Below are 22,136 nucleotides of genomic sequence, written 5' to 3'. Positions count from 1 at the left end.
TACCTAGTCATTCAGAGCGATCAAGGATCTAATTTCTCCTCTCATTTGTTTGCACAGATTTTGAAGCAGCTACACATTAAGCACAACAATCTACAGCATATCATGCACAGAGTCAAGGAGCACTGGAGCGATTTCATCAAACGTTGAAATCTTTACTCCCGGCTTACTGTGTCCAGATGAATGCTGATTGGGAGGACGGTCTGCCTTGGTTATTACTCGCAGCAAGAGAAGTGATGCAAGAAAGTACAGGCTTTGATTTGGTATTTGGTCACACTGTGCGGGGTCCATTAACAGTTTTGTGAGATGAGTGGAAAGATGATGAACCACCGCAAAACCTGTTGCATTATGTTAATGGATTTAAACAGAGACTCTTTACTGCTACACAGCTGGCAAAAGAGAGGCTATCTTCTGTGCAGAAGAAGATGAAGCATTTGTACGATAAAAAAGCTGAACACCGTTTTTTTTCTTGCAGGTGATCAAGTACTGGCTTTACTTCCTGTGGTAACTTCGCCATTTCGCCAATTCACCCTGTGTGCATTGGTGAAACGGTGTCATCTGCTGAAGGTGAAGGGATGGTTGATGGGTTGCCTACCCCCGATTCAGCCATTCCAACTGGTCGACTGAAGAATTCTGAAGTACTGGAAAACTTGGACAGTGTGCTAAGTTTTTTACCAGAACCTCAATGTTTTGAGTTGATTCAGTTGATAAACTCTTACTCTGATTTATTTGCAGATGTTCCATCCTGCACACACTTGATTGAACATGATATTGAGGTGGGTGACGCACGACCTATAAAACTAAATTTTTATAGGGTTAACCCAGAAAAAAAACGTAAACACCTGGATGCTGAGGTTGAGTACATGCTAGAAAATGGCATCGCTCAAGTATCTTGTTCAAGCTGGGCTTCGCCTTGCTTGTTAGTTCCAAAATCGGATACAACATATCGGTTTTGTTCAGATTTCAGAAAAGTCAATAGCATAACAAAACCGGATTCAAACCCTCTACCTCGTATGGATGACTGCATTGACCAGATTGGGAATGCTAAATTCATTAGCAAGATAGATCTTCTAAAAGGTTATTGGCAGGTTCCTTTGACTGAAAGAGTGCAGGAAATCTCGACCTTTGTTACACCTAATAGGTTGTATTCGTATAAGGTTATGCCTTTTGGTTTGAGAAATGCACCAGCAACTTTTCAGCGATTGATGAATAAAATTGTTGGAGATTTGGAAGGTTGTTCTGTGTATTTGGATGACATTGTTGTCTACTCTCATATTTGGTCTTCGCACCTGGAAAGACTCACAACTTTGTTTGACCGTTTGGTGGATGCACATCTGACAGTGAATCTAGCCAAATGTGAATTTGCTCATGTGACTGTTACTTATCATGGTCATCAAGTTGGTCAAGGTAAAGTATGTCCAGTTAGTGCAAAGGTAGAAGCGATTGAAAAGTATCCTCCACCGACATCTAAAAAGGAACTCATGAAATTCTTGGGGTTAGTTGGATAGTATAGATCCTTCTGCAAAAACTTTTCAACTGTAGGTTGCACCTTTAACGGACCTTTTGGGGGAAAAAAAATGTGAAATACGTTTGGTCCTCTGTCTGTCAACAGTCTTTTGAAGATGTGAAGAAGTTGCTATGCAATTCTCCTGTCTTGTTAGCTCCTGATATGACTAAGCCTTTTAAGATTCAGATTGATGCCAGTCATGTTGGTGCAGGTGGAGTCCTTTTGCAAGACGATGACTTTACAGTTGAAAGACCTGTAAGTTTTGTTTCTAAAAGATTTAATAGGCATCATCTGAATTATTCAGTAATTGAAAAAGAGACCCTTGCTCTAATTTGGTCCTTACAACATTTTGAGGTCTACGTAGGTTCAGGACCTTTGGTAGTTTTTACAGATCATAATCATCTGACCTTCTTAAATTAATTTCGCTGTCCAAATCAAAGACTTGTGAGATGGTCACTGTTTCTGCAGTCCTTCTCCTTAGATATTTGTCATATCAAGGAGAAGGATAATATTGTTGCAGATGCTTTGTCAAGAGCACAAAGTCACTAACTTGTTTTTTTTTTGTTTTTTCTTTCATTCGTAAGAGTCACTTCAAGGTACTAGTTATTGACCTAGGAATGGAATCAGAGGGGACTAAAGTTTTGTTATTTCACGTGTGTGTGTGTGTGTGTGTGTGTGTGTGTGTGTGTGTGTGTGTGTGTGTGTGTGTGTGTGTGTGTGTGTGTGTGTGTGTGTGTGTGTGTGTGTGTAACTTTGTTTTTTCTGGGTGTTAATATACAGGTTGCCCAGGGTTCCAAGGGACCCTGTTTTGAAGGGGGGGAGTGTTACGGCCCAAGGCCTTTCCTATAAGTCCCTGGGTAGAGCTCCTAGTTGGTGCTGATTGGAAGTGGAGGCAGCTGGCCAGACTGATGTCAGGCCCAGTTTAAGAATCAGCAATCTTCCTCACCTGCAAGCTCCATCCAAGCGCCAGACGATCAACCCTAGCTCAGACCAGACCAGACCAGCTCGGAGGAGTTCAGCTCATTCTTTTCTGTCTCTCTGCCACCTTCTTCTCTCTTTCCCTCTCCTATCCAACAAGTTATGATTGTGTTTGTCAAATAAATCCCCATTTTAAGTTATCCCATGCATGGCTTCCCTTTGATTTGTTGTGGTCTAACAGCCAGACCATAACACCGTCACTTTCTCATTGCGTTTTGCATTTGGCAACGCAGCCCCCTTGAAAAAGAAGGTGGTCATTCACAGGAAGCTGCCTCCCTGTTTTAATTTAGAGCTGTGTTCTTTGAAGCACAACATTAGGACATGGGAGAGACAATGGTGCGCTACACATCTAGAGGAATCCTACCTAATCTGGGAAAACAGTCTACTGTTATGTAAAAAGACCCTTCACAGAGCAAGGGATCGAGCTCCATCAGAACAAGAGATGTGGTCAGGGATGAAGAAGATCACAGGCTTCAGGCAGAAAGAAATTAGATCAATGGGAGTCTGAGCAGAGCCAATGAATTGAAGACATTCTGCATCAGGAAATAACTCAACATCCTTCTCTCCTGCGCCCAACTAAACATTAAAAAACATGCCATGATTATCAATAACTTAAACAGTTAAACATCAACAAATTAATTAAATATGGATAGTATTAAAGTTGCTAAAACTGAACTACATGCAAACGTCTTATATAAAAAAAAACATACAAAGGAAATCACAAGAAAAAACACAAAATATATTCTCTTCACTGAAAATAAGTAGGTTTACAACTGTCTGTGTTGAGGTCATAGATCAATGAAATGAAACTGTCACAATCATTCTACTAACCAAAATACTGGTCTAGATGTGTCGCCAACGTATATCGGAACATCGGGCCTCCTCTCTGACAGCACCTTCAGAGTGGGGTAACTGGAAGAGAAACAGAGCAGGTCTATCTGCAAATGTTTTTCAAGCCCTAGTTGGACACTTAAACTAGATTTGATATTGATGATAAACATCATCGACCATCATCAGAACAAGTTTGCTGAACAATCTAATGTAATCGTTACTAACAGCCAATTGAATGACACTATATTTTAATTAGCAAATTACGTAGAAATGCCCACCCATAGCTACACCTATATGAAATAACACTTTTCCTTATGTACCATAACCCAAGATTCTACGAGTAACCTATAGGTGCAGCCCTTTAAGCTCTGCGCCTCACTGGTTCCTAAAAGGTTGAAGAAAAACCACTGTTTGGGAACCGATTGTACGGTCCCAACCTAATTGATTCTCAATTACGAACCGGGTTTAGGTGGCTGTTTCTCGCTCAGAAAAGAAATTTGTTTTTTGTGATCTTTTCTCTAATCCCAAGGTGGCAAAAAAGTTGGAACAACTTAGCTAATAGCAGCAACAGAGTTTTTACCTGAGGTGGTCCGAGTGCAAGTGGCTGATGTAGATGAGATCGGCTGCACAGAGTCTATCCAGGCAGTCTGCCGGGGGCTCGTGGAGAAGCCACCAGCCACGGGCAAAGGCAGGACCCATCAGCCATGGGTCAAACAGGAAGCGCTTTTGTTCAAACTGCAGCTCCATGCAGGCGTGGGTAAGGTACGTTATCTAAAGGGAAGTTTAATGCTGTGAATTTGTTAGGACTAGGCTAGTTTCTTCTCAAAGGGTCCAGAGAAAAAGGTCTTACTTTCACTTCTCCTGCCTGGAGCTCCAGAGGCTCTCTGGGATCTGTCATCCAGGGATCAATGGGGCTCAGCTCCACTAGCTGCATCCCCCCATCATCCAAGATTTCAACTTCTGTGAGTTTGAAAAAAGGCACTGGTTTAACAATACTGTTAGAATAAACACTCTTTCAAACCAGCTCACAATCTTTTTCCATAACCTCTCGAAAGGATAATAGGCAAGAGAACAAGAATACCCAGGAGAGGTTGTCATCTAATTACAGTTCAACAAAGAGAGAAACAGGATTCATGGTAATTTAGAGAAACCAATTAACTTAATAAGGATATTGCAAGTCAGGGGTTTGTTTCCCCCATGTTCATCTCTTATGTTATGTTTCAATTGTTTCTTGATGGTAGGCAGACAGACGAGGAAGTAATATCATCTCAGAAGTGAGAGGGACGTATATTTTCAGAGGTCTATTGAGTGATTTATCATCCACTCGATTTCAATCACACCTGTCCTCAGTTGCTAAGGAACTGCATAATCACCAACAGCCACGGTACAGCACCAGGGGACTGACTTTAGTTCTTTAAACAAAATCTAAAGTCTTAGCTGCCAAACTCTGGTTGAATTGACACAATGACCCTCTGACATCTACAGGGCACGTAGCCAGATCATAAGGTGCCAAATGAAACATTGGACATGAGATGTTTGGTTAGAAAAAAACATTCCTGTGAGCAAATTATTACTTATCATATTAAATGGAATGGGACTGACATGGTAACAGGGTAATAAGAAACATAATTTTGATTATAGGCATCATGATAGAAAGTGACCCAACACTAAACAAATCCACATTCTAGTCAAATGTAACAGATTAATCAAGACAAAATTAATCAAGATAAAGAAAAATGGCGTATCCTTGCTTCCTTTAAGAACACAAATAATGCAGGACTCAAATAATATCTGAAAATTAATATTTAACAAATCAAAGAAAGATCCATCCCCTGCTGTATCACTATCTGCAGGCTCTCCAGGCTGTAGCCTGGTCTCTGCCCTGACACACAGCCTTCTGTCTGGGCTACCTTTTTACAATATGGATTAACAATATTTTAGAGTGTGCATGAGAGTTATTCAGAAACATCGGTAAAAACCATGTCCTGATAACCTCTTCTCTTTGCAGATAGATATATATTGTACTAAGCAAAGTGTAACGTATTTTTTTTTACCAGTGAAGACCCAGCATCGTTGTCCACCGTTTGCCACTTTTCCTGCTTCTACTCTTTCTATTGTAGCAGTAAAGATTTCTTTTAAATATCATAATTGTAAGAGGTTAAAAGTCGTATGTTCTGCCAAAAAGAAATGTTTTGAATCCTTTTTTAAAAGTAAGGGAATAACAGTTGAAGTTCTCTCATATGATAAGGGAGGGCACTCCAGGTCCGAGGAGCGGCAGAGCAGAAGGCACGGTCGCCCATGGTGCTCAGCTTAGTCTTGGGGAGGAGGAGGTGGTTTGAGTGTTTTGAGCGGCGGGATCGTGTTGTAGTGAGAGGGATGAGCTGTTCCTTCAGGTATGGGGTGGCATTTCCATAGATGCACTGGTGGGTGAGAATTAAGACCTTGTATTCAATCCTTGCACAAACAGGAAGCCAGTGAAGGGAGTGGAGAATGGGTGTGATGTGATTGTACTTTTGGACTCTCATCAGGATCCTTGCAGCACTGTTCTTAACACACTGTAATTTCTGCAGGCTCTTGTTAGGGATCCCGATGAGAAGTGCGTTACAGTAGTCCAGCCTGGAGGAGACAAAGGCATGGACCAGTTTTTCTGCGTCAGCCAAGGTGAGTGTGGAACAGAGTTTTAAAATATTTCTTAGATGAAACAAGGAGATTTTGCAGAGGTGTTTGATATGAGCTTCAAAGGTGAGATGTGGATCAAATCTTACACCAAGATTGTGACTGTTGTGGAGAGGGGAATGTCCTAGCCAGAGATGGTTATACCGGTAATGGAGGATGACTGGACTTGGTGTGATTTGCCAACAAGGATTGCCTCGGTTTTGAAGCTGCTCAATTGGAGAAAATTGTGTTTCATCCACATCTTTATCTCCTCCAGACAGGTAGTGAGTTTTGAAGATGATGATGTTATTGTTGAAGCTGCAGCGGGATGAGACTCAGATTTTATGTACAGTTGTGTATCATCAGCGTACAAGTGAAATGAGACTCCATGGTGGCTGATGACATGACCGTGTGGGAAGATGTAGATGATGAAGAGGATGGGCCCAAGGACTGATCCCTGGGGTACTCTGCAGGTGACTTTGTGTTGCCCGGAACTTGTATTGCCAATTGTGATGTACTCTGTTCTGTCAGTGAGGAATGACTGAAACCAGTTCAGAGCAGTGTCAGAGGGTTTAGTGGTTTTGTGTAGCCGGTTGAGAAGAATTTGATGATCTACAGTGTCAAAAGCAGCAGACAGATCGAGGAGTACGAGAAGGGAAGGCAAGCCCTTATCTGCTGCCATTCGTAGGTCATTTGAGACTCTGACCAAGGCTGTTTCAGTGCTATGAGCAGAGCGAAAACCAGACTGGAATTTCTCAAAGATTGTTTTGTTTGAGATGGTCCTGGAGATGGGTGGCAACAACTTTTTCCAGTACTTTAGAGAGGAACGGGAGATTTGAAATGGGCCTATAATTTGAAAGTGTATCTGGATCGAGGGTAGGTTTTTTCAGGAGTGGTCTGATTATGGCTGTTTTAAGGGCAGGTGGAACATTGCCTGAATCGAGGGAGTGGTTTATCACAGTGGTAATCAGAGGGCTTAGGGCTGGGCATTTGCTTATACTGGGGTTGTAGGAAAAGGGTCAAGGGCACAGGTGGTGGGTTTCATCCTCTTGATGATCTTTTCAACTTCGTGCTGGGAGATTTCTGGAAGGCATTGTAGGGGCTGTGAGATTACAAGCTGTGAGTGTTCAATCGGGGTGGGTAGTGCTGAGAAACCAGAAAAGGAAGAGTGGATTGAGTCTATTTTTGTTTTGAAAAAGTTCAGGGAATTATTACAGTGCTCTTCTGTGGTTTCTGTATGTGAGGGGGTTATTGGTTTGAGAAGATGGTTCATGGTGGAGAACAGCTGCTTGGAGTTTCCGGGACTGTTTCTAATGTTTCCGTAAAATTGTGACCGTGCCCTTGTGAGTGACTTTGAGTAGTCTTTTTGGTGTTCTTGGAAAGATTGTTTATGCACAGTAAGACTTGTTACTCTGAATCTCTGCGCGATAGCACGCCCAGTTGCCTTTATTTTACGTAGCTCCATGGTGTACCAGGGGGCTGATCGGGAGAAAGTGAATGTTCTGGTTTTGACTGGGGCGTGGAGATCCAGGATAGTCAGGGTGTTGTTATAGTAATCCACAGAGTCCGTGGCTGGTAAACAGTTTACCATACAGAGACGTTGAAGGTCGGATGCCATAGACTATGGGTCAATGTTTTTAAGGTTTCTGAAGCAGATTTGTCTTTTGGGCTTGATGAGGGCGGAAGGTAAAGACATCTTCATGAAACTTCCTTGTGGTCGGAAACACCCAGATCATAGACCAGAATATTAATGAGATGTGCAGAGTTAGTAATGACTAGGTCAAGTGTGTGCCCCCTGGTGTGAGTGGGGGCATCAACAAATTGTGTCAAATTAAAACAGTCGAGTAATTGAAGGAATTCTGCAGCAAAACGGCAGGTGGGGGAGTTGATGTGAATATTTATATCTCCAAGGAAAATATATTGGCAGACATAGTACAAAATGTTGAGAGAAGGTTGGACATCTCTTGGATGAAAGATGAGTTTGGTTTAGGTGGCCGGTAGATGAGAAGTATTGTTGTATATAGAGGAGGCTTACATTTAAATCTAAGGCATTTGAAAGACAACAGCTCAGGCAGGGTTATAGGGGACAAACCTAGATCCCTTTGGTGGATTACAGCCAGACCACCCCCCTTCCCTGTGTTGCGTGCTTTCTGTAGGTAGCAGTAGCCAGGGGGACAGGTCTCATTTAATGCAGCAAAAACATCTGGTTGGTGCCAGGTTTCTGTAAGGCACATCAGATCCAAACACTTATCCAGAATGTGGTCGGGTATGAGGCAGGATTTGTTTGTGATGGATTGTGCATTAAACAGTTCAATGTTGATGGAAGATGGAGCAGTGTGTCTCTGTTTTGGCCAGAGTAGACTAAAATCCACTCCACGTTTTCCATCCCGGTCGGTGCGTAGTATTGCCGTGGAAACTCTAGCATTATTAATTCTAGCAGTGGCAGCGCCCTGATGACGTGTTGGAGATGTGACGCGCCGTGCACCGGACCAGAGAGACGGAATGTCGTGATCCGACCGGGAGAAGACAAACATTCGGCCGCAACTTCTGTGAATGTAATGCTCCCGGCGAAGGAGTCCAAGTTGTTTAATGACTGACATGCACGTTGGTGTGGTGCAGTTGTTGAGTTTCTTCAGTTGGGTGACGGAGTACTTCAACATCATGCAAGTTATGGAAGGTGGTTTGTTAGCCGTTAACAATGGCTGTGATGCACAGAAGAGGGCCATCAGACACAGTAAGTGAGATGCGGTGACTTTGTGCGGAGATCTCACCAACTTCAGTTGCGACTTTGGGTGAAAGTCTCCTGATGGCAGGCAGTGATGAATGGACACTGGAAACTCCGAGCAATGGTGAACTGGTATTTAGACATTCACTGGGGTTGGCATAATCCGTACAGAGCGCATGACATCCATGATATTTAAAGTGATAGCACTAGTTGTTTTTTTTGGACGTAATACTGTGTGATAAACGTACTTTATATTGTACTGTGTAGCCTGGTTGTATAGCAACAACACTAGCAACAATATTACACAAAGATTTGGTCTGAGAAACGGCGAACAAACAACGCCAGTGTCCTCTCCCATACACCTGATGATCTAGTCATCAGCTGTGTAAATTGAGTAATGCTGTTGCATGCAGATTACATTATTTGCATGCATCATTGTTCAACTTACACAGTTTATTTGGAAAAAGTTATTCAATTCAATTTTATTTATATAGCGCCAATTCATGAAACATGCCATCTCAAGGCACCTTCCAAATTCAAATTCAATCAGATTATACAGATTGGGTCAGATTATACAGATTGGTCAAAACATTTAAAAAATAAGGGAAACCAGTTGATTGCATCAAAGTCTTGACAAGCAGCATTCACTCCTCCTGAAGTGTGTGTAGAGCCACAGGGAGAGTCGTCTGCATTTTCTATGGCTTTGTGGCAATCCCTCATACCGAGCAAGCATGAAGCGACAGTGAAAAGAAAAACTACAGCAGAACCAGGCTCAGTACGGTCATCTGCCTCGATCGACTGGGGGTTAGAGAAGACAGATCAGAGACACAACAGGAGAGACAAACAAGCACAGAAGCACACATTGACCTAGTAATCTGTTCTACATTAGATGGTAATAGCGGGTAAGATGTCTTCCCTGGATGATGACACAGCTAACAGAGTGCCTTTTAAAAAGTTAAAAGCTGAAATGACGACAAGCAATGCAAATTGGACAACAGTAGAACTTAGTAGAGTGAGAAAATTAGACCTTGATGTCCTCCAGTAGCCTAAGCCTATAGCAGCATAACTATAGAGGTAGCTCAGGGTAACATGAGCCACTCTAACTATAAGCTTTGTCAAAAAGGAAAGTTTTAAGATTATTCTTAAAAGTAGACAGGGTGTCTGCCTCACAGACCAAAACTGGGAGTGTGTTCCACAGGAGAGGAGCCTGATAGCACCAGTAGACCAGCACTCTGAGAGTGAAGTGCTCTGTTAGGAATACATGGTGTCTCTGATATCAGATCTCTGATATATGATGGAGCTTGATTATTAGGGGCTTTATACGTGAGAAGAAGAATTTTAAATTCCGTTCTTGATTTAACAGGAAGCCAATGACGGGAAGCTAAAATTGGAGAAATATGATTCCTCTTGTTGATTTTCATCAGAACTCTTGCAGCAACATTTCGGATCAGCTGAAGACTTTGAACTGCTTTTTGTGGACTTCCTGATAGCAAAGAATTACAATAATCCAGCCTTAAAGTAACCAATGCATGGGCTAGTTTTTCAGCATCACCCCTGGACAGATTATTTCTAATTTTGGCAATATTCCGGAGGTGAAAAAAGGAAACTTTGGAAACCTGTTTAATATGGGATTTAAATGACATGTCTTGGTAAAAAAATAACATCCAAGATTTTTTACTTTATTACCAGAGCCCAAGTTAATGCCATCCAGATTAAGTGATTGATTAACAAGTTTATTTTTTGAGGACTCTGGTCCAATGATTACAACTTCTGTCTCGTCAGAATTTAAATGCAGGAAATGTAAAGTCATTCAGTTTTTGATGTCATCAAGACATGCCTGTAGTCGAAGTAACTGATTGGATTCATCAGGATTTATAGATAAATATAGCTGAGTGTTATCAGTATAACAGTGGAAATTAATACCATGCTGTCTGATAATTTTGCCAATCGGAAGCATTTATATAGTAAAGAGAATTGGTCCAAGGACTGAACCCTGTGGTACTCCACAAGGGACTCTAGAGTTTGAAGATTTATTATTAACACGAACAAACTGGAATCTGTCTGACCGATAGGATTTAAACCAGCCTAATGCTTTCCCTTTAATCCCAACAGTATGCTCAAGTCTTTCTAGGAGAATATTGTGATCAACTGTATCAAATGCAGCACTGAGATCTAACAGGACAAGTACAGACAAGTCCATTATCTGAGGCCATGAGAATATTATTAGTGACCTTAGGGTCATCTGTCACAGTCTGTAATTTATTAACTCATCTTGATCAAGACAAGGTTTCTTAAGTAAAGGTTTGATAACAGCTACTTTAAAAGCCTGTGGTACATCTCCATTTACTAAAGCCGGGCGTACACTGTACGAGTTTTTCAGTCGTGGTACTTATATACATCTCAAACTGTGCGATGGAACCGCGGGGTTTAAAAAGTTCACCGCTCACGATCTGTGCAGCGCGACGCTCGGACGAGACCGAACTGCTCACACTGTACGTCGTGTCCCCTCTGGGACCGCTCGCTGTGGTGGCAGAGGCAGGCGAGCGACGGTAGGTGACAGAGACCCAGAGCAGGGGTTCGAGCCCAGCTCTGGCGAGGCCGCAGGAGGCACCGGGCATCGGGGGAACGGAGGGGAGAGAAAGGAGAGACAAGACGCATCGGCGGCCGCGCGGCACGGCAGGTCGCCTGGCCCACCCCCCCCCCCCCCCCCAGCAAGCGGAGGAGTGCCGAAACAGGCGGCCAGCGCGTTGCGCGGACCGGACGGCTCGCCCTCCCCAACACCGGCCGGAGGTTGCTTCAGGGACGCCCGCTTCCCTCCCTCCGCTGGCGGGGACGGAGAGGAGGGGAGGGCGCCCCCTCGTAGCTCTGCTTGAACAGCAGGATGCGCTCACGAAAACCTCACGACAGCCGACTGAATTTCAAACATGTTTGATTTTCACCGATCGTCCGATTCCTGATCGGGAGGTAGTCGTGAGAAGCCAGTCCCCCCTCCTCCCCCCCTCTACGATCAAGCTGAAATTCGGCCCGATTCAAAAAATGCCCGCACGACTGAAGAATCGGCCTGAAAAGGGGAAAAACTCGTACAGTGTACGCCCGGCTTAAGGATAGATTAGTCAAGTCTAAGATAGTACCACTGGTCAAAGGGAATACTTCCTTAAATAACTTGGTTGGGATTGGGTCTAACATACAGGCAGAAGGTTTAGAGGCAGCTAAAATTTTAGATGGCTCAGAAAGCTCTACTGCCTCTAAACAGTTCAAACACCACGCAGTTCTAAATATTCCTCCAACGCTGCCTCACTTACTGAGGATGAGGTAATCATGTTTGGGAGGATGCCAATTATTTTATCTTTAATGGAATCAATTTTATTTATGAAGAATCCCATCAAGTCATTACTGTTAAGAGCTAAGGCAATGGATGGATCAACAGAGTTGTGACTCTGTGTAAATTTGACAACTGAAGAGAAATTTAGGATTATTTTTATTCTTCTCAATTAGTAAGGAAGAATATGCTGCTTTAACTTTGCGAAGTGTCTTTTTATACGACAGTAGACTGTTTTTTCCAGATTAGGTAGGATTCATCTTGGTATGTAGAACGCCATTTTCTTTCCAATTTCCTAACATTGTGCTTCAAGGAACGCAGTTCTAAATTAAACCAAAGAGCCAGCTTCCTGTGAATAAGGGAGCTACATTGTCTAATGCAGATCGCAATGACAAAGTCACACCATTAACAAAGGCGTCTATTTGTGAATGGGAAGAAACAACATTGCTGCCATCTGCAGGGCATTTCTGCAATACTGAGGATATCAAAAGGCGGACAAACTCTTTAAAGTTTGATACAGCATTATCTGATAAAGATCTACTATAATGGAACCCTCTTTTGGGGTTGGAGAACTCAGCTAAATTAAACTTAAAAGTTATTAAAAAATGGTCAGATAGGACAGGGTTGTGAGGAAATACTGTTAATTCTTCACGATCAATGCCATATGTCAGCACAAGGTCTAAAATATGAGGGCAAGAGTGCGTCAGATATGCACATTTTGAGCAAAACCAATCTAATCTAGGATAGTTTTAAACGCTACACTAAGGTTATCACATTCTGTGTCAACATGAATGTTAAAATCCCCCACTATAATAACCTTGTCAGTGTTTAACAAATCAGATAAGAAGTCTGACAACTAATCTTAAAACTGAGAGTAAGGGCCTGGTGGACGATACAAAACAGCAAACAGAAGAGGTTTTATTGCTTTGCAATTTGGATGAGGGAAAATGAGGGTTAAATGTTTAAAAGAATTGTAGTTATTAATTGGCCTGGGACTAATTAATAAATCAGACTGAAAGATGGTTGCTACTCTTCCTCCTCCTCCCGTAGATCAGGGAAAGTGGAAAATTAAATAACTGGAGGGAGTTGACTCATTTATACTAACGTAGTCCTCTTGCAGCCAGGTTTCTGTGAGACAAAATAAATCAATTTGATTATCAGAAATCAATTTATTAACTAATAAAGTCTTTGGAGGGGAAGAGCTTATATTTAATAAACCACATTTAATTGTTTTATTTTTTGATTCAAGTTGAGTCATATTGATTTTTATTAGATTTTTATGATTTGTTCCTTTTAGATCAGTTTTTGATCTGTTAAGTTTTGGCCGTGGGAAAGACACCGTCTCAATAGGGTAATGGGTGGGTAACAGTACAGAAGCTGCAGAGAGGTGTGTTAAACTATGGCTCTGCTTCCTGGTCTGGACCCTGGGTTGTCAGCATTTTGGAGAGCTAATAAATCCGGCCAGATTCCTAGAAAGAACAGCTGCAACATCCAAAGTGGGATGGATGCCGTCTCTCTGGATCAGACCAGGTTTTTCCCAGAAAGTTGGCCAGTTATCAATGTAGCCCACGTCGTTTTCAGGACACCACCTAGACAACCAGCTGTTGAATAATGACATGCAGCTAAACATGTCATCAGTGGTCAGATCAGGCAGGGGACCAGAGAAAATTACGGAGTCCGACATTGTTTTAGCAAACTTGCACACCAAAGCAACACTAACTTTAGTGACCTCCGATCAGTGTAACAGGGTGTCATTACCACCAGCGTGAAATAACAATCTTACTTTATTTACACTTATCCTTAGCCAGCAGTTTCAGGTAGGATTTAATGTCGCTCGTTCTGGCCCATGGCAGGCATTTGACTATGGTACCTGGTGTCTCCAGTGCCACATTTCTGACTATTGATCTACCAATAACCAGAGTTGGTTTCTCAGCGGGTGTGTCGTTGTGGAAAATTTGTTAGAAACGCAGACGGGTTGGTTGTGACCTGGGGGCTGGAATCTAGAGCTATGCTTCCTACGAACCGTCACCCAGCCGGCCTGGTTAACCAGCTGCTCAGGTGCTGCTGCTGGAGGACCACTACGTGAAGTTAATCTATGTGGCTCCACGCTAGCTAAGGGGCGGCTATCAGCTGGTTTTTCAACAGCACAGAGCCGGGTCTCCAATTCTGACACCCTCGCCTACAAAGCTACAAAAACACATTATATAACAATACATTTATTACATGTACCATTATCACTAAAGGAGGCAGAGGTATAACTAAACATCTGACCCAGAGAGCAGGAGATAGGGAGAGACTTAGACAGAGATGGACAAGCTGATGGACGGATAGGGGAGAAAGCTATTGCAAGGCTAAAGCTAGGCTAGGCTGAAGCTAGGCTAGTGACCTCTTACCACGTAGAGAAAAGCAAACCGTGTGAAACACGGGAGTTCCTAAACGTGAAGTGCAACAACAGAGAATGTTTTGAGTCTGGAACAACAGACCGCAATTTACACCGTAACAACAGGAAGTTACACAATACGCCTTACCGGCAAATTTTATTCAAAGTTTCCTCCCTTTTCTCTGATTGGTTTGCTGAACATCATGACATCAACGCGCACACACACTGTGAAAGATTGCTCAGCAGCATGCCTCCCGTCTGCTCGCTTATGGTGCGTTTAGAAACACCTTACCACATATAAAAAACAGATTATATAAAAATGCTACATCTAGCATTTCAAAAATCACTCAGCAGAGTTAGTAGTAGGTTTGTTTGGCCTGGTATGTACACTCAGCTGAAAGACTTCTGTGCTTCATGTGAGACTTGTCAGTTGACATCACCAAAGGGGGGTGCCACGAGCCCAGCTTCAGCCATTGCCTCTTATTGCCACACCATTTGAAAGAATAGGGATGGATATTGTAGGGCCTCTTGAAATAAGTTCTTCTGGCCACAAGTATACTAGACAAGTAGCAACCTGCCTAATCCAGTTATTTTCAAGAGTAGGGATCCCCAGAGAAGTCCTTACTGACTGTGGTACAAATTTTGTATCAAAGCTGCTCCAGCAGGTTTATGGGTTATTGGGGGTTAAGGGTATTAGGTCCACCCCATATCATCCCCAGACGGACGGACTTGTTGAGCGATTCAATCAGACTCTTAAAAACATGCTGCGGAAGTTTGTCTCTCAAACAGGCTCTGACTGGGACCAGTGGCTGCCATATCTTCTGTTTGCATACCGAGAGGTACTACAGGCATCTACAGGATTCTCTCCGTTTGAACTGCTTTATGGGCGTCAGGTCCGGGGACCACTGGATCTTCTGAGAGATCACTGGGAGACACCTACATCACAATGGGACAATGTGGTTGCCTATGTTCTAAAGATGAGAGACAGACTGGAGCAGATGACAGCACTAGCACAGGAGAACATGAGGTCCTCACAAGTTCAACAGAAGTTCTGGTATGACAAGAAGGCCAGAGAAAGAACTTTTCAGGTTGGACAGCAGGTATTATTACTTTTGCTCACCAGTGACAGTAAGCTGTTGGCCAAATGGCACGGTCCTTATCGGATCACTAAATGTCTGAGCAAGGTTACTTTTGAACTATATACACCTGACAAGAAGAAGACTCATCAGTGTTTTCATGTCAACCTATTAAGAGTTCCATTGCCCTTCATCAGAGCAGGTCCAATCACCACGTCAGGATCCACCACAGCCACATCTCTTCATTCGTGCAGAAGAAGAGGTGGAGGAGGAGAGAGAACAGGAGTTCCCAAGAAAGGCCACAAACTTGTCTCTAGTGGATTTGTCGCATCTTCAGCCAGGTCAGCAGAGACAGATCCAGTCATTACTTGATCCAGATTTCTTCACAGAAACCCCAGGTTTCACCACTTTGGTTCAGCATAAAGTTTATCTGAAAGATGATGCTGCTCCTCGTCGAAAGTCCTATCGAATCCCTGAGTGTCTCCTGCCTAAGCTCAGACAAGAGTTGGAAGTGATGTCCCAGTTGGACATAATTGAACCATCTTCAAGTGAGTGGTGTAGCCCCTTTGTTCTGGTTCCAAAAAAAGATGGCTCACTTAGATTCTGCATCGATTTTAGATATCTCAACTCTGTCTCCAAATGTCAGTCATATCCAATGCCTCGAATTGATGAGTTACTAGAGAGGGTTGGTAATTCTATGTTCATCATCACCCTTGACTTGAGCAAAGGATATTGGCAACTAGCCCTGGCACCAGAAACAAAAGAACTAACAGCTTTTACAACACCCTTCGGCTTGTATCAGTTCAAGGTGATGCCTTTTGGTCTGCAGGGGGCGCCGGCATCCTTTCAGAGACTGATGGACCAGGTACTGAGGGGGGTCCCACAATTTGCCGCTGCGTATTTAGATGATGTGGTAATCTTCAGCCAGACCTGGGAGGACCATGTTTCCCATCTTAAACAGGTTCTTCACTTAATAAAAAAGCTGGACTGACAATAAATCCAGGCAAGTGCTCACTGGCACAAAAGCAAGTGGAGTATTTGGGGCATGTTGTTGGCCAAGGTGTAGTAAAACCACGGGTTGCAAAAGTGGACGCGATCCATTCATATCCAGTCCCAACAACTAAGAAGGGGGTTCGATCATTTTTAGGTCTGGTGGGCTGGTATAGCAAATTGATCCCACATTTTGCGGACAGATCAGCAGTCCTCACTGACCTCACAGGGAATTCAGCACCAGCAAAGGTGAAGTGGACTGATGACTATGACAGAGCCTTTAAGGACCTTAAGATGGCCATCACAAGTGAGTCTTTTCTTCACACTCCCAATTTCAATCATCCATTTATTCTTCAAACAGATGCTTCAGCAATTGGTCTTGGAGCTACGCTTCTGCAGGATGTGGAGGGGGAAAGGAAACCAGTACTGTTCCTGAGTCGAAAACTCCTCGAGCGAGAGACAAGGTATTCAACTGTAGAAAAGGAGTGCTTGGCCATGAAATGGGCAATCAACTCCCTGAAATACTACTTACTAGGACGTCACTTCTACTTGGAGACAGATCATCAGGCTTTACAATGGCTCAAAAGGATGAAGGACACAAACACTCGTCTCACAGGATGGTACCTGTCCCTCCAGCCATATGACTTTACAATTCAGTATCGTTCAGGAAAGGCTAACCTTGTGGCGGATTGCCTATCCCGGGTACATGAAGATTGAGGTACTGTAATCTTGTGTGATGGGGGGAGGAGATGTAACGATGAGCCAACGTTACATGTTAATTTTAATATTGTTTTAGAAATGAAGTAGTGTTAAACAGCACGCCAACTGTTTTTCCTATTTGTTTGTTTTTGTTTGGATTGAATCTGTTTGTTTTTTCTGGGCGTGGTTTCACCTGCAGTGGAGGGACCTGATCCTGGTGTATCACACTCAGGTGTGCAGACTGCAGTATTGGCTCAAACTAAGAGCCAGATTAAGAGGGGTGACACTGGCCAGATTCGATTTTTGTGTTGCTATAGATTTTCATGTAGTGATTGGAATTGGTTTAGGAAATTTTCAGTTTGTATTAGTTTGTAAATGTATTGTTTTTGTCCTTTTTGTTTAATGTAAATAGTGTTATATTTTATATCTTGCATTTAATATATCCCTAATAATGGTTTCTCCCAATTTAGGTGATTCTGAATTTAATCTGTTTGTAATTTGTTGTCCATTGTTGGTTGGTTGGTTGGTTGGGTTGGTTACACTGCTGGCTACAAAGAAAAATGATGATAAAAGAAAAAGAAGCTTCCACAGTTGAGACAGTGTTTTGTTTTTTGGACTGCCGTTCTGGGTCCCGCTTCCATGGCCGCTCAACCAGGTTGACAAGCCTGTGACATGGCCATAGTGGCTAAAAAAAAGTGGGGGAACAAAGGGGACAAACTAAAACATTGTGGGGGGTGGGTTGGAGAGGACACCCGTACCCCCCTCCGTATCACCCATGCAGACAGACAGACTCTGTCCTCCACCAATGGTACTTTTTAATGGCAGTTTTTTTGCGCATATGTGCCAGTAAGCAGTATTCTGCTTCTGTTGCTATTTGCATACAACACCCAATGGTTACCTTCCAGGAAAAACACAATGCAAATGACCTGTGCCTTTGATTCAACCGACCAAGTTCGTCTTGCAGGAAGCTGTCGGGCGGGTTCACATATTTCATAGATGAAACGTTCAACTTCCAGTTGTGCTTGGTACATTTAACCGTCCTATGAGAACAGAACATTAGCTGTAATTAGAAGTCTCATTTTTACAACTCTGCTGTTTGTTCGTAAGAAAGAGCCTCACCTTCCATCCAGGTCTTCTATATCCTTGATAAACACCCCTCCTTGGTGTTTGCACTGATTCTTGCATACTTTAAAGCCATCGCTGCTCTTATATATGATGTAACACTTCCCATCATCTGGGTTTTTCCTGAAGTTCACTCCGTCTTTGAGCGAGTCTACGTCTTTGGCATCTAATGACAACACCAACTTGGATGTCTGGGCGGTCATTTTTCCTAAAAAAATAAAAAAATAAAAATCAATAGTGGAGGAAAATTTGGGTTCATTTTTTTTCACTGATCAGTTTATCAAAGTCTGTAGAGTAATAGGGGTAATAACAATTTCCAATTATAAAAAAGTTGGTACCACTTTATTTGAAGGGGTGTACATAAGACTGACATTACACTGTCATAAACATAACATAACACCTGTTATGAACATAAATGACTCATTATGAATGTTTAGGACTGTTGTCATTAATTGTCATTCGGTAAATTATGACACTATTAAAGCAAAGTTGACATTGTTTAACATGTCTTTGTTATGACAAGCCCTTAACTTAACAATACCCCAAGTCAAGCCCTTAACTTAACCAAATCGGGATAAGGTTATAACCTAATCCCAAATCAAGCCCTTAATTTAACCTAATCCCAAATCAAGCCCTAAATTTAACCTAATCCCAAATCAAGTCCTAAATTTAACCTAATCCCAAGTCAAGCCCTAAATTTAACCTTGTCTCTGTTAATGTCAAGTTGTCATAACAAAGACATTTTAAACAATGCCAACTTTGCTTTAATAGTGTCATGTCATGTTTATGACATGACACTATTATGTACACCCCTTCAAATAAAGTGTAACCAAAACGTTTTATACAAAATGTGCCCCATAAATACCCAAAATGAGATCTCATAAATTTATTACCAGTTTATTTAATCTTCACTTGAATAGCTTTCTATGTCTTAGTCGGGACATTTAACACAGCTTTAATATATTTGATCGCAAAAACATCTAAGATAAAGTTAATTCTTTTATATTAACCATTAATTTTCCTGGCTGGAATGATCATCCATTAAACAACTTTATTAATTATTCAAGAGACTTATGTGTACACATTTAAATTGTAAGATATTATTTAAATTGTAGATTTTCTTCAAACAAGCAAGGTCAAACCTAAAATAAAACTGGCTCAAATGTATACATACATCGTTACTGTAATTTCTTTAAATATCACTTAGCCAGGTGCACTTTGACCACAACCTGACATAATCCAGACAGCTTGTCTTGTAAGAATTTGTAGAGTTCATTGCTGAAGCATTTATTAATTGACGTTTCCAACATCAGTAACTTCAATATCTTTTTATCTAAACCATCTTGTTGAAGCTCTTAATTTACTCTCACTGGAGTGCAGCCGAGTGCAAAGTGGCCGGGATGAGGATCAGTGCCTCCAAATCTGAGACCATGGTCTTGAGCCGGAAAAGGATAGAGTGACTTCTCCGGGTTGAGGAGGATGTACTGCCCATAGTGGAGGAGATTAAGTATCTTGGGGTCTTGATCACGAATGAGGGGAAGATGGAGAGAGAGATCGAAAGGCGGATTGGTGCTGCATCTGCTGTGAAGCGGGCACTGTACCGATCCATTGTGGTGAATAGAGAACTGAGCCATAAGGCAAAGCTCTCGATTTACCGGTTGATCTACATTCCTACCCTCATCCATGGTCATGAGCTTTGGGTCATGACCGAAAGAACAAAATCCCTCTCATCCCATCCATCCGACTCCGGATGGATGGATGGCTTTCTGACTATGATGGTACAACACTGGGTGTCACAGTAGGTGAGAATCTGTGGTGTTGCCTTGGGTACCATTCATGCAAGAACCACCACTGATCCGGTTGCATGTTTAGGGATGTTGTTGTATGGAAGGTAAACCCTTGTCCCAGTCTTGCCCCTGGAGCAGATGACAGCACTGCCAGGGCAGGAGAATATGAGGACCTCACGAGTCTATCAGAAATTGTGGTATGAAAAAAAGGCCAGAGAAAGAACAATTCAAGTTGGACAGCAGGTATTACTACTTTCGCCAACTAGTGACATCAAGCTGTTGGCCAAATGAAACAGCCCTTATCAGATCACTAAATGTTTGGGCAAGGTCACCTATGAACTCCACATACTTGACAAGAAGAACACTCATGAGTGTTTTCATGTAAACCTATTATAGGAGTTTCCCTGCCCTTCATCAAAGCAGGTCCAATCACCGCAGCAGGATCCATCCCGGCCACATCTCTTCATTCGTGCAGAAGAAGAGGTGGAGGAGGAGAGAGAACAGGAGTTCCCAAGAAAGGCCACAAACTTGTCTTCAGTGGATTTGTCGCATCTTCATCCAGGACAGCAGTGAGAGATCATTACTTGACCCAGATTGCGTCACAGAAACCCCAGGTTTCACCACTTTGTTTGAGCATAAAGTTTATCTGAAAGATGATGCTGCTCCCTGAGCATCTCCTGCCTAATCTCAGACAGGAGTTGGAAGTGACGTCCCAGCTGGACATAATTTAACCATCTATAAGTGAGTGGTGTAGCTCCATTGTTGTGGTTCCAAAAAAAGATGGCTCACTTAAGATTCTGTATTCATTTTAGATATCTCAACTCTGTCAAAATGTCAGTCATAGCCAATGTCTTGAATGAATGAGTTACTGCAGAAGGTTGGCAATTCTATGTTTATCACCACCCTCGACTTGAGCAAAGAATATGGACAGCTAGCCCTGGCACGAGAAACAAAAGAACTAACAGCTTTTACAACACCCTTTGTTTTATACGAGTTTAAGGTGATGCCTTTTTGTCTGCAGGAGACGCCGGCAACATTTCAGAGACTGATGGAACAGGTACCGAGAGAGGTCCCACAGTTTTTAGCTGCATATTTGGATGATGTGATGATCTTGAGACAGACCTGGGAGGATCCTGTTTCCCTTCTTAAACAGGTTCTTCAGTTAATAAAAAATGCTGGACTGACAATCAATCCAGGTAATCCAGGTCCTTGTCACAAAACCAAGTGGAGTATGTTGTTGGCGAAGGTGTGGTAAAGCCACAGGTTGCAAAAGTGGATGCCATCCATTCATATTAGGGGTGGGTATTGCCAAAGAAGTCACGATTCGATTCGAATCACAATTCACATGCCACGATGCGATTCTATCACAATACATCACAATACTTGAATTATTGTGATGCATTGCAATGCATTGCAATATTTTAGAAAAAAATACAGCCATTACCAGTGGCTGACAGGCTATGTGTGATCTGGATAGTGTCTTCAATTGATACATAACTGAAAGCAACTGAGTTCATACATAGCTGTATTTATTGAAACGACTTTTGGAGGTATTGCTATGAAAATAAATATTACTGTTACTGGACACAAATATTACTGGAGTGAACACACTGACAAAAAGTGCTTAGGATTTATAAAACTTAAAATAACAAAATAATCAGTGCCGTGTAATTGGCCTCAGTGGGCCTTTAAACCAATGAAATGAAAACATTCAAATGTATGCACGTGTAGATGTTGGGGCTAGCTTGCAATCGAATGTTGTTTGTTTAATCAGTGCTGGCGAGCTCTTGTTTTTCAGGATGGCGCCTCTGCATGTGTAAGTTTGTTGTGTTCCCTCAGTATTTCATTACGATGTAACAGTGTTTGCAAATTGCGTGCGTCATATCAATTTCGTTTTAACCTTCTTTGTTTTTAAAGCCAAAAGTTGTCCAAACATCTGACTTGAAATGTGATGGAGCCGGGCGAATTTTCTCAGTGTCCTCCATGTTTTGTTTATGAATGACTCGTCGCAGTATCCCGTGGCCGGAAATGCTTGTGACACAAGGCAGCGGGTGTCAACACATCCGCAGC

At 42.4% G+C, this 22,136-nt stretch overlaps 1 protein-coding gene across 3 annotated transcripts in view; it reads right to left on the bottom strand.

Moving 5' to 3' along the window:
* The window catches only part of cmah (cytidine monophospho-N-acetylneuraminic acid hydroxylase), an 81,467-nt gene that overhangs the window by 42,782 nt on the left and 16,549 nt on the right, over positions 1 to 22,136 (bottom strand). For 2 of the 3 annotated variants that reach the window (XM_036133683.1, XM_036133684.1), the window contains 5 exons: positions 18,277 to 18,487; positions 18,106 to 18,197; positions 4,164 to 4,273; positions 3,894 to 4,084; positions 3,314 to 3,394 (listed from right to left, as the gene is read on the bottom strand). In XM_036133683.1, the coding sequence (XP_035989576.1) occupies positions 3,314 to 3,394; positions 3,894 to 4,084; positions 4,164 to 4,273; positions 18,106 to 18,197; positions 18,277 to 18,487 (685 nt within the window). The remainder of the gene's footprint in view (positions 1 to 3,313; positions 3,395 to 3,893; positions 4,085 to 4,163; positions 4,274 to 18,105; positions 18,198 to 18,276; positions 18,488 to 22,136) is intronic. The other variant, XM_036133686.1, reaches the window with a different exon arrangement.

The sequence above is a fragment of the Fundulus heteroclitus genome, unplaced genomic scaffold (genome assembly GCF_011125445.2).
Source record: "Fundulus heteroclitus isolate FHET01 unplaced genomic scaffold, MU-UCD_Fhet_4.1 scaffold_66, whole genome shotgun sequence".
NCBI classification, from domain to species: domain Eukaryota; kingdom Metazoa; phylum Chordata; class Actinopteri; order Cyprinodontiformes; family Fundulidae; genus Fundulus; species Fundulus heteroclitus.
This window is presented reverse-complemented; position numbering and strand designations above follow the sequence as displayed.